Source organism: Ciconia boyciana, chromosome 10, assembly GCF_034638445.1.
Source record: "Ciconia boyciana chromosome 10, ASM3463844v1, whole genome shotgun sequence".
In the NCBI taxonomy this organism is placed as follows: Eukaryota; Metazoa; Chordata; class Aves; order Ciconiiformes; family Ciconiidae; genus Ciconia; species Ciconia boyciana.
The window spans coordinates 11,792,303-11,803,676 of record NC_132943.1 but is presented as its reverse complement, the minus strand read 5'-3'; the positions used below and the strand labels follow the sequence as shown (position 1 = coordinate 11,803,676).

The window sequence follows — 11,374 nt, the reverse complement described above, 5'->3', positions numbered from 1 at the left end:
ATTTCTGGACCTGCAGTGTTCTTCCTTTAAGTCATAAATGCTTGAGACCTGTTGACACAAGGAAGTTACCGCTAAATAAGCTAACGTGGGAACTGAGAGCACACCAGCTATCTTCTGCCAGCTCTCCATACAGACACCTTCAGTGCAAATTAAATGGAGGGTGCTGTATAACCTGTTCTTAAAGTGGAAGAAGCTATCCCATCCCAAGGCATGCTAATTATGCACTTGGAGCAGAGTACGTGGGATCCACATGCTCACTTCCTTTGCAATAAATTACCAGTACAGACAAGCTCTATGCCTCAGACCCCAATTGTTCTTTCCTTATAAGCAAAATTTTTGCCAAAGCACTTCTTACTGCTCAACGGGTAAAAACAACAGACAACACCTGCATCTTTGACATCAAAGAAACAGAACTGACCTTGGTCCTTCTGGCAGCGATTACGGCTGTTCTGTTTGCTATCTTATGTGTGTTACGGGCTCACTAAAGTGGTGTGGCAAGAGAAGGGGGAGCAGGCAGGACAGCCGGCAGGTACTTGACTTTATCTGGGTGGCAGTCCTCCTTTCTCGAGAAGAAGAGACTTTTGGAAGCAGGGATGGTCAGGCTGGAGCAGGCAGCCCACAGCAGATCTAGAAATAAGAAATAGCCCGGAATGCCATGGAACACGTAACACAGCTGTGACAAGGGGAAAACAGGTGGGAGATAGACACTTTTTGCCTTTGCATCCCAGTAAGCCTCTGAAAATTGCTAGATAGAGACCAAGATGGGAAAAAAGGTCTCTGCGGGCAGGATCTGGTTTTCCCAAACCCCCTTATTTTTAGCTGCCTCACCTGCCCGAGTTCTCTAGCTGAACAGTGTGTTTGTTTTGCTTTGTGCTCCAGTAAAATGCACTGCTTGAGACCATTAAAAATTGGATGGCCCACGGTGGTTTCCAGTTCCTCCTTTCCAGACAAGGGTGTAATTTCTCTCATTTCGAGGTCTGGGTGACCCTGGATCCTGCCACAACTGCCAGTAAAGTCTTTCTGTGAAATAAACACAGGTTATCCTGTCATTATCAGACATGGACAAGAAGGATGAGCAACCCATTGGTGTATCCCCCACAAAGCCACCTCTAATGGCTGTGGAGCTGGTCTCCTCTGGCAAACTCCACTGCCAGCAACACTGGAAGGTTATGAACACGTTTCCAAATACGAAGTAACAGCGCTGCATGTTAAACGCCTCTCCTCTTCCTTCACCTGCTTTTGTTTGATCTGCTGTTTTAAGAACAAGGCGTGCAGTCTCATGTACTAATCTCATATATTCAGAAGGTGGCTCTCCTTTATGTTGGAGGGTGGGAGAGACCAGAAGTATTACTCAAATCATTCCTGAGTTTAGGGTTGTCCTAAACTTTTAACTTGCACTGAACCAGGAAACATTGGTGACTTACGGACAGCAAAAATGGTTGGGTGCCTCTCTGCTGGCACAGGGAACGAGCAGCCTCATCCCTCTGCACCCTGCCACGCAGACCTGCTCAGGGCGCCGAGCCCGAACTGTGGGGTGTTTTGTCTGCATCTTCCTTTGCCCCTCCGGCCCCAAAGCCCCTCCAGTGCAGCCTGCTCCCCACACCTACCCCTAGTCCCCACAGGGACCCCTGGCAGCACCTGCCCCATGGCAGCCTGGGACCGGCCTGCAGCTCCTGAGGGAGCCCCATGGTGGACACCCTGCATGGTCACCTGGGTGGTTATGCGGGATGGGGGAAATCCCAAGCTCTGAGGGGAGGCCGGCATCAGGGTCTCAGTGTGCCCCGCCTGCCAGGGGGTGCAGTGCCAGGCCCAAGGCCCGGTCATGAGGGCTGCCCCGGCCTTCCCCAGGGTGGTGGGCCTGCCCAGGGCAGGGGGCAGCAGCGCAGGGGATCAGGCCAGGCTAGGGGGTCCCTCAGGAGCCGGCGCTGGGGGGGCCCTGGGCTCGAGGCAGCCCACGCTCGCTGTCAGGGAGCTGTGCGGCTGAGGGCGGTGGGGGACCGGGAGCAGCCAGGGCCCATCCCACCGCCCCCAGCCAGGGAGCAGGGCCGGCCTGCAAGGGCGGCCAGGGTCAGAGCCAGCGCTGGGGTGGCCTGGGGCATGCTCGGGGCTCCCGCAGCCCCCCTCTCCCTCCAGCCACCCTTCCAGGCCATGCTGGATCCAGCTCCTGCCCCCGCTGCTGCTGCTCACTTCCATGCCAGCTGCCCATCCCAGCCCATTGGGTTCCTCTGGGCCTCTCCTTAAAACTCCCCTTTGCCAGGGAGCTGACAGAAATAGAGAAGGAAATGCCTGGGAAGCGTTTGGCACCAGAGCGCTGTGCCTCCCTGCTCGGGCAGCGTCCAGCCTCCACCCCAGGCCACCACCACCCTCCCAGCTTCGCCTCAGGGGGTACCCGAAAACTAACCCCGAAGTCTCATTAGAATAAAGCGTTTCAGTCCTGAGCAGACTGTACTGTGAGCCCCCAGGGAGACCCAACAACCCCAGATACTGGCCATTTGGGGAGCCACAGCATGTGCTTCAGCTGGAAATTGGTGCGCAGAGAGGGACAAACCTGGCTGTGGAGGGTGTTTGTCAGAGCTGTATGCCACCAGTCCTCTGGCGATGTCCATCGCCCATATCTAGACTCTTCAGTCATCACGATACATCCCCATTTTCCCATGCTGCCTCAAGGTGCAACTAGACTAATCCAGGTCTTAAAATCTCCCTGTTGGCTGTGAAGTGAGCGTGTAGGACCAGGGAACTTCCCAGAGTACTATTGAAAATGAGGGTCAGGTCTTCAGCAGGTGTAAATGGTGCAGCTTTGCTGGCTACACTTGTATCTACTGGTTGAGTGTGTAGTCCTGCACATTAAAACTGTTCTCTACAGCGAATACACATCAGGAGCTGACGTAATGTAAAAATATATTACCTGTATTTTTAGAGTTCACTTCCATTCTTACCTGGTTGTTCCTGTTTATCAAGATCACAGTTTGGGAAGTGTGAATCATTTGCCATGCAAAAGGCACCAGTTCCGTCATGACATAATGCGCTGAACAGACATACACCTTCACGTACCAGATCTTTTTGTCTCTGCTTGCCCTCCCCTGTCCATTTTGTGACACACCGGTGGTCACAACAGGCTCTCCCCAGAGAGAAGGGGGGTGACAGGCTGTACGTGCCCCATTGCTTGCCAATTTGTGGGGGAATTAGTAATAGAGATTTGATGGCTTAGGAGAACAGACAGAGAGAATTACCAAAACAGGAGAACTGATGCCAGTGAAACATCAGGAGCTCAAATGCAATTATTAATGAAGTCATTAAGCACATATTTAGACAACAGGTAGTTGACTGTTAGTCCAGACAGACTTGCACAGCCACAGCAGTTGTGATGTCCTTTAAGGAATCAGAGAGAAAACTTTCTTTGCAGAAATAACGAAATAACTTTCCAGAAGCTGTAAAACCAAACTGTTGTGCGTCAAAGCTCAGATACGGCAATCAAAAACACTGACAAATTATTATTACGGAATAAAAACTGCTATATTTAGTAACAAGCACAGTAGTTGTTCTCTTGTCTTGATCTTTTTTTATGGCAGGAAGAAGAAGTATCAAAGGTAAAAGGCCTTATTTATCTATTAGAAAGTGCATAGTCCTGCGCAGCGTCATTATTTAACTGTAAGTTACATGTAATCAAGGGGTAATCATGCTGCCAGAAGACATATGTTAAAGTAGGAGCAAGTGTCTTTTATAGCTTTTTATGTGCATCAGCTGGATACTTTCTTCCTGTGTGTTTTTTCAATCCTGTTCCTTACTAGATCCCTACACATTTTGCTATCTCATGTAAATTTGGTTCATCCACTGTATACTACATACACAAGTTGAAATATATGTTGTAATTAGCTAAAAGTTCAAAAAAACCTCCAGAAAATCTAAATCAAAGTGCTATACATACAGATTCACCCACAATCAGGGGAAGCAGATGCACTTTGACTTCTTTTTAGGTGGTTCCCAAGATGGTTGAGGGCACACACCATGGATGCATTTGATGGTCTCAGAGGCACTGGTATGCAAATCTGAAGTGGGCAGGACTCTAAAATCATGTGCTTGCCCATAACTGCAAAGGTCTTTTACCTAGTCTCATAGCAATGTTGTGACCAGTCCTTTTGCACTGCCAATTTCCTTAGAAGATACCAACGTCACACAGAAAATAGAACTTGCAATAGTATTGGTAATAAAACTGAGGCGCTGTAACAGTCCTCCTCTTGCAAATGAACAGAACATCAGGATTTAATCAGTTACTCTCTCCTTTATTTTCCCATCAGAGTCTTACTAGACAAGGAGCAAGCATTTAACACAACTCTGTACTATATCACCATAGAAAGTAGACTAAAGTTTCAGGATGTAGCAAGGAGTATGTTCTAGATTCACCATTTCTCTGTGAGTGGCAGTCACCTCATCTAGGACAGCTGTCCAGTGTGGGGTCTTGTGACACCACTGTCAAGGCTGAGGGATATCTTACCAGGGGGTGAGCTACCTTCTGTGGACGTTTATCTCTTTCTATGGCTACTGGAAGAGCCAGATGGTGGGTTCAAACTGGCCACCTAACTTTTGGTAGAGCAGATGAATCTCACCTTAGCCCCATCCGATTGCTATCGCAGTTGAGTGTTGTACTCCTCTGGAGTAATATAGGAAAAGATTGCCCCAGATGAACATACCTGCCATTACTCCAGATGCTCTTCCACATCACACCTCTTCCCAGCAGCCTGGGCTGGACATTGTGTTCATCTGGACTCAAGGTACCCTCCTTCTTCCTCTGAGACACTCAGCTGTATATTCTTCGTAGTCCCTGGTGGCACTTAGGGAGGTAGGACCGATCTCACTGTGGCCAGGTCCAGTCCCTTGCCCTTGCAAACAGCCCTGCTGCACCAACCTCTCCTGAGGTTTTCCTCCCCTCCAACATGCACTCACACACACAAATGCACAACTTCACCAATTCTCTTGCATTACCAGCAGGATGAAAAATTAAATTGAGGAAAACTTTAAAATTAAACTTTGAGTTGCTTAATGCTACTAAAATAAACATCAGAACAGAACTTGTGTTTCAGCTGTGCAGAAGTTCGTTTAGCACAACTAACACAACATACCTGTTTCCTCTTTGCTTTTCATTTTAGTTATTCAATCACCAAGCACCATCAGAAGAACGAAAGAACTATAACATTTCTTATTTTATAGATTAGAGTTCTAATTATTAATAAAACAATCTGAAATTGCATAAGCATCTCTCTACAGGAAAAGCTAAAGACAATAAAAAAGCTGAGACATAGTAATATTCATAGTTTTATTGTATCCTTTTATAATACTGACTAGAACGCCAGATTTAATAATATTGGATGCTGGTATAAAAATAATCCAATCCTTAAAAATTATATTTTGCTACTACAGTACTGTATAATTAGTGGAGGCTGAAAATATGATACAACTTTAAATAATACTGGTTTGGAAAATGTCCTCAGAACCCCAGCAGCTTGGAAGCAAACATTCAGAGATACAGGGAAGGAAACAGGGCAATGTCAAGAACATAAAGCAGGTTTACATTCAGGTTGATAAAGAAGCACAAATGAATGCTGAAAATTTACCTTTTTAAATAGAGCTCACAAGAGGTGAGCTTTACTACTGCAATTCGGAAAGCTGCTCAAATAAACCATTATGATTTTACACACCAAGTTTGACCTTCTGTTAGGAGAAAGTCTTGTAGAATTTAACAGGTCTTAAAACAAATGACCGAGTTTAACAGAATTTCCTTTACAAAGGAAACTATTAAATATTTATTCTGTTTGGTTTTTTTTTCTTTAATGTAAACCCATCCTAGCAGATTTTATTGGAGACCTTTTATCTCAGGAGAATTCTATGGCGTTGTTCAAGAGAAGTGATCAGTTTTTACTGTGTTCCACAGGACTTTTCCATATAGGATTTTGCAGATCTGGGGGCCGCCTGCTGCGGTCATTAACCCAAGCAAGACCCCCATCCCTTCTAGCATTTTACCAGAATAAAGACCAGGGAACTTAGCATTTACATACTACTTTTGAGGAACATCAGGCACCCTCTCTAGGTTTTCCCTCAACAAGGATATTACACTCATGCAACACAAACTAGACACAGAAGAGGCGTCATCCCACATATGACCTTACAGCACAGAAGCCACACTCACTTTAGATGTTTACTTCTGCAAAACATGTAAGCATATTCCTTTCTTCTTTTTTTTTTTTTTTATTTCTTACCCCTTCATGGAGTCCTGTCCTGCTTTTCAATTTCAGCAGTTCAAGGGAACAAAGAATTAAATACACATTGCAAAGCTCCCAAAACCTTACAAGCACACAGTACTACTCCTTTCAAAACTGGGAGATCTTGTTTCATTTCTGAAGGGACAAGTAAGAGTGAACTGTCGAGTAGTTCTTATCTGTGACTGCAGAAAGCACCTCTATGTCCCTAGAAGATCTTACATGATAGGAAACAGGTTGGCTGATCAGTAAAACAACTTCACAAAATTCACATTCATTCTCTTCTCAGGAAGGTGTTTCAGATCTTGAACCTGTTTGGTTCAATCTCACATAATACAGGTCCTGCTACAGTAATAAGTATACTTTAAAAAAATAAATACAACATGGAAAGGCAGCAACAGTATCACAGAAATAGGCAGAACACAGAGCCACAGGAAAGCATGTACTACACACAGGTGACCCTGGTGGTGGAATAATTGAGGCCTAAAAAAACCCTTCATTACAGTCCATGGGAGAGTTACCCTGGTCACTATAATGGATGCTGGATTAGGTCCTTTGTGTGTAAAGAGGAAAAAACATTAGTCAGCATAGGAAGAGCATTTAAGTAAAATGCACCTGTTCTTGTTAACTTAAGGAAGAAAACTAAAGATTAAACACCCCTATGAGGGAATGAGAAGTCCAGCTGGATTTGGAACGGATATAGCCATTGACCAGCATTAGAGACAAGTCCTGGGGAAGCACTTGGCATGTCTGCAGCCATGTCCAAGCCTGCTCTGCTGCTCGCTCAGGTCCTGGCAAACAACCTTTACAAGTATTGGCGCAACAATTTCCCAATGACAAACACCTCTCCCTAAGTGCAATTTAGTGCTACTTTTTAAAGCCTTTTACTGCCACTCAGTGTGGAGGCAAATACCTTTTAGAAGGCTGGTCACAAGGGGTGATCAGTACATGACCGTGGCAGTGGGACTCATGGGAAATGCTGCAACAGCAATGACATTCATTGCTGCTGTGTTACCTAACGCTTTAAATGTGGAAGGCAAAGGGCATCAAAATGCCCCTGTCCTGTTTTTTTCCTCATATAGCCCAACTCAGTGCTGTGAGGTTTCAACAGCATGCAAAAGGCCCCTGATTTTTCCCCTGCAGCTGGGAGGGCTGGCCAGGGCGAGCCACGGCGCATGGCAGGGACAGAGGAAGGCTGCGTGTACCAGCCTCCCTGTTGAATGATCCCTCAAATCTGCGTTTTGCTGCTCTGTTCGCTGGGGCTGCCTCTCCTAGGCTGGCTGCCAGGGGTATTTCTGTGGGTGAGGGGCTTTCGTCAGCACAATTGGCAGAGCACCATAGTAGCAAACATGTGCCTCTCACATCTTTTCCTGTCAAGCAACAGAATTAGCATTTTTTCCAAAGTTAATAAAAAATACACCCATACAACTGCCCGTGGGCCCTTGCTGACTGCTCCCCTAGCTTTCCACAGCAGCCAGGAGCAAGAGCAGATTTCTGTGCAGTGTTGGTGTAGTTTTTCTTCCTTTCCCCACATCTGGCTGAACCACTTGCATCCTCCTTGCAAGAAACATGCCACTTCTATCTCATCCTCCTGGACAGTAGGGAGCAATTCCCCTTGGCAAAAACATCCAATATGCTCAAAATTCGCAATTTGGGGTAGCTAAAAGTAATCTAAATAGTCTGAGAAATAAGCTGCATTTATTTAGACATCCTACGGGGAGTTAGGTACTGACCAGAGAGGCATCTGCATTTGAAAGTGGGCTTGAGGGCATGTGAAGACCCCTCTCACATCTGACAGGAGCAACAAACCCCACTCCGCTGCCAGAGGGTGCTTAGTTTACGACAGAGATGGAAGCAGACAGAGAGGATCCCGGTGGCAGCTTTAACAGAGGCAAGCTGCACAGAAACAGGTCACACCCCAGCACGGCCAGGCAAGCCCATTGCTGCGGGGACGTGGTAGTAAATAATTGCAGTAAAATAACTGTCATAAGTTGTGGCAAAACACACTGCGCTGCACTCACCCCTTCTGCCCTAGTGGAGTTGGGAGCCGGCGGGGCGTGGGTGAAGACAGAGGCATTGCGGCACAGGGAGTGGCTGGGCTGGTGGACAGCCGGAGGCTAAATCACCTCAGGCTGCACCCACCGGCTCCGCAAAGACTTCCCGGATCACCGTGCAGAAAAGCACCTGCAGTCACCCCGCCGCTGACACCTGCCTAAATCCTCTCCTGCCTGCTGAGCGGGGCCTCCCAGGTCACCCAGAGAAGGTGTGGCAGCCCAGGAGAAACCCTTTTCCTCCTCCTGTGGACTATGCATTGGCTCCGTGACTCCTTTCTTACCAAAGCTAAAAGGAAGGCCAGGCTGCAAGGGATACATTCTCATAAGAAATTTCCCTATGTTCACCTGCTCTGGCAGAGAGAAAACTTCAGTGCAATAAAGTTCTCTCTTTTGGAAAAGGCCAAGTTTTGCCGTCCTCCCTCAGAAAATCCTGCTGGGTTTACTGAGACCCTTTCACTCCAGATACAGCATTAAGAAGAATTTGAAGATCATTAAGAAATGAAAATTAATTACTTGCAAACTTTTGTGTGATCTCAGTTAGGAACAGTCATATCTCATTTCCACTCAAATTCCTTGCAATGTGCAATTTGCTGTGAGATACAGACCAGGAGTTTTGTTCATATAGTCCATGTTACTCTTTATATAGAAGGATTGACCTGCAATCATGAGTTGATATTTCCTACTTTGTCCTTTGTACTTGGCACACTCAGGAACATTTCCAAGTCTTTGAACTAACCAAGCAATTAAACATATTTGCCTATAAGTATGTGCCTAAACACTTCCCTATCCAACAAAATGCTGGCATGTGGTTAAATCCTACCATCATTGCTGGGACACTTTTCCTTTTTGCTGCTTCCTTAAGCTGCTTTAGTAAATAGGGGCACAGCCCAGTGCCTGTCTATGTGCTTTGGATTTAGATTTAGCACGAATCCCAGCTTCCCCCTTTCTTTTGTAACACAGACAAAACCCTCCTCCATACCATGGGAAAGGCAGTCCTTTCTGTCCTAGGCACGCTCAAAAAAAGAGGCAACTCACCCGCCCAGAAACGACCCTGCCAATGTCCTCTTTGAAGGATCTGTATCTGGACCCTGTATCTGGATAGGGTTTGGATGACTCAGGTTAACGCTGCAGTAAAGATAAGCAGTAAATATACTTCGTTAATAAGATCTCTTTCAACACCCAGCTCAGGTCAGAATACAGTCTGTGAGCTTTCAGTCTATCTTTGGTAAGAAATGTCATAACTTACATTCTTCAGCTGTTGCTGAGGTAATTAATATGAATTAACACACCTAGGTGAGGAAACCTGCCTGGTCTGAATCACTCAAAACGAGGATGGAAGAAACCAAAACACTTCAAAATAAGTGATCTTTGTTCCACCAGGATTGAAAGCATCATGTTTTTCTCTCCCTTAAATGCAACTGACTCCAGTGAGCCTTATTTTCCAATGTACTGAAAGCCTCCACAGCTCCTAATGAAGTCAAGGTGGGCTGTGGAGGCTTGAAAACTATGTCCCACTTGCAGTGCCCAGAATTCATGTTCCACCTGCCCACCCAGGGCTATAGCATTGTTGCTCCTTCCCAGATTCCTTGTAAGGAGCATGCTGAATTCCCATCTCATGTTTTTCTTCCCTGTGAGCAATTATTTAACATTATATTGCTGTTTCTACAGGGATTTAAATCCCTGCAGGGAAACAGAGTCCCGTAAGATATATAAGGAAGTGCTTCCTATAAGGAAGCACTATGATGACATGTAGTGGCATCACTTCTGAACAACGCTGGCTGACAAAACAACAACATACTCGGACTCTTCCCTATATACAGGAAGTTTTCAAAGCGGCACACAGGATCAACTGTGTCTTTTTTCAGTTAGAATTGCAGTGGTATGACTAACTTTCCCGTACTCCTTGGAGACAATCAACCCATGAATTCAGCCAACATTGCAGGCATCAGGCTTCAGCAAGGACCAGTAAGCCTCCAGTAAGAAGGTGAAGGCCAGAGGAGCAGACAGCTTCCCTGTCATGTACAAAGCAGAAAGCAGTGCAGCAATGGAAAAGGGAGTGGACAAATTTGCCCTGCCAAAAGGAGTTGCACAGCTAATCTTTGCATAAAGGATGGCTAAGAAGACAAGCACAGTCAACAGTGAACAGGATCTGTAAACAAAACACTCCCTAGTGATATTCAATGCAGAGTGCTGGGCACAGTTCATCTGCCTGTACTGATCCATGCTTGCCACGTAGCGTAAAGAGTGAAGAAGCAGCACAGAACAAATCCGGAGTACATGTGTTAACTTCCATCTGGGTCTTTTAGTGATGTGCACCTTGAGCCATTCCCTCCTCCTTCTCTCTGCTGCGCAGCAAGTGTAACCACTCCTCAGGGCAGCAATGCTTGGCATGAAGTTCAAAGTCCTTCCGGTTAAAAGGGAAGAGCAAGACTGATGTGGGCTGAACTGCCCAGGAGACAGATTGTACCTGGGGATCAAGGGCCACAAAACTGTGTCAATCTTCCACTCCCTCTCCACTCCCCGCTAAAAATAGTCTCTTCTTCTGGTTTCGTCACTAATGAAGGATGGATTGTATTGTCCAGGGTAGATGCATGAATGTCGAGATCCAGGCAAACCAGTGTAGGGAGGATAAAGTCCGTTTCTTTCCAGTTCAGGATTTCTTAGTCCAGTTGGCTGTATTAGCAAAAAAATGAAATAAAAAGGGTCTTATTCTCACACTCAAATATTCCTTCAGGAACAGCCTTAGCACCCTTCCCAGCAGTTATTTCAGTACCTAGAAGGAACAACGTGATTGCTAATGATCTCTATAACCTAGAATGATTTTTACTGTGGGAGTTATACATTGCCTGAAGGGATTATTCTGATGCAATCTGCTTTCGACATCTTGCCAGTTAGCAGACTTTTACCTGACTCCACCAACAGCAGTCTAAGTGCACAGTTAATTTTTAATCCAAGAGAATTGTGCTGATGAGCTCAGGCATTGAAACAACTCTCACGAAAAGGATATTGTCCCAAAGCCATCCTTAAAGGCAACGCATCTAGAAAATCAAAGTTAGTCTCTTGCTTTGA

At 46.0% G+C, this 11,374-nt stretch overlaps 1 protein-coding gene across 3 annotated transcripts in view; it reads right to left on the bottom strand.

The window, feature by feature from the left end:
- Nucleotides 1–5,327: 5,327 nt before the first annotated feature.
- The window catches only part of LOC140657583 (uncharacterized), a 60,338-nt gene continuing 54,291 nt past the window's right edge, over nucleotides 5,328–11,374 (bottom strand). For all 3 annotated transcript variants that reach the window (XM_072874825.1, XM_072874823.1, XM_072874824.1), the window contains one exon: nucleotides 5,328–10,978. In XM_072874825.1, the coding sequence (XP_072730926.1) occupies nucleotides 10,829–10,978 (150 nt within the window). In that variant the 3' untranslated portion in view covers nucleotides 5,328–10,828. The remainder of the gene's footprint in view (nucleotides 10,979–11,374) is intronic.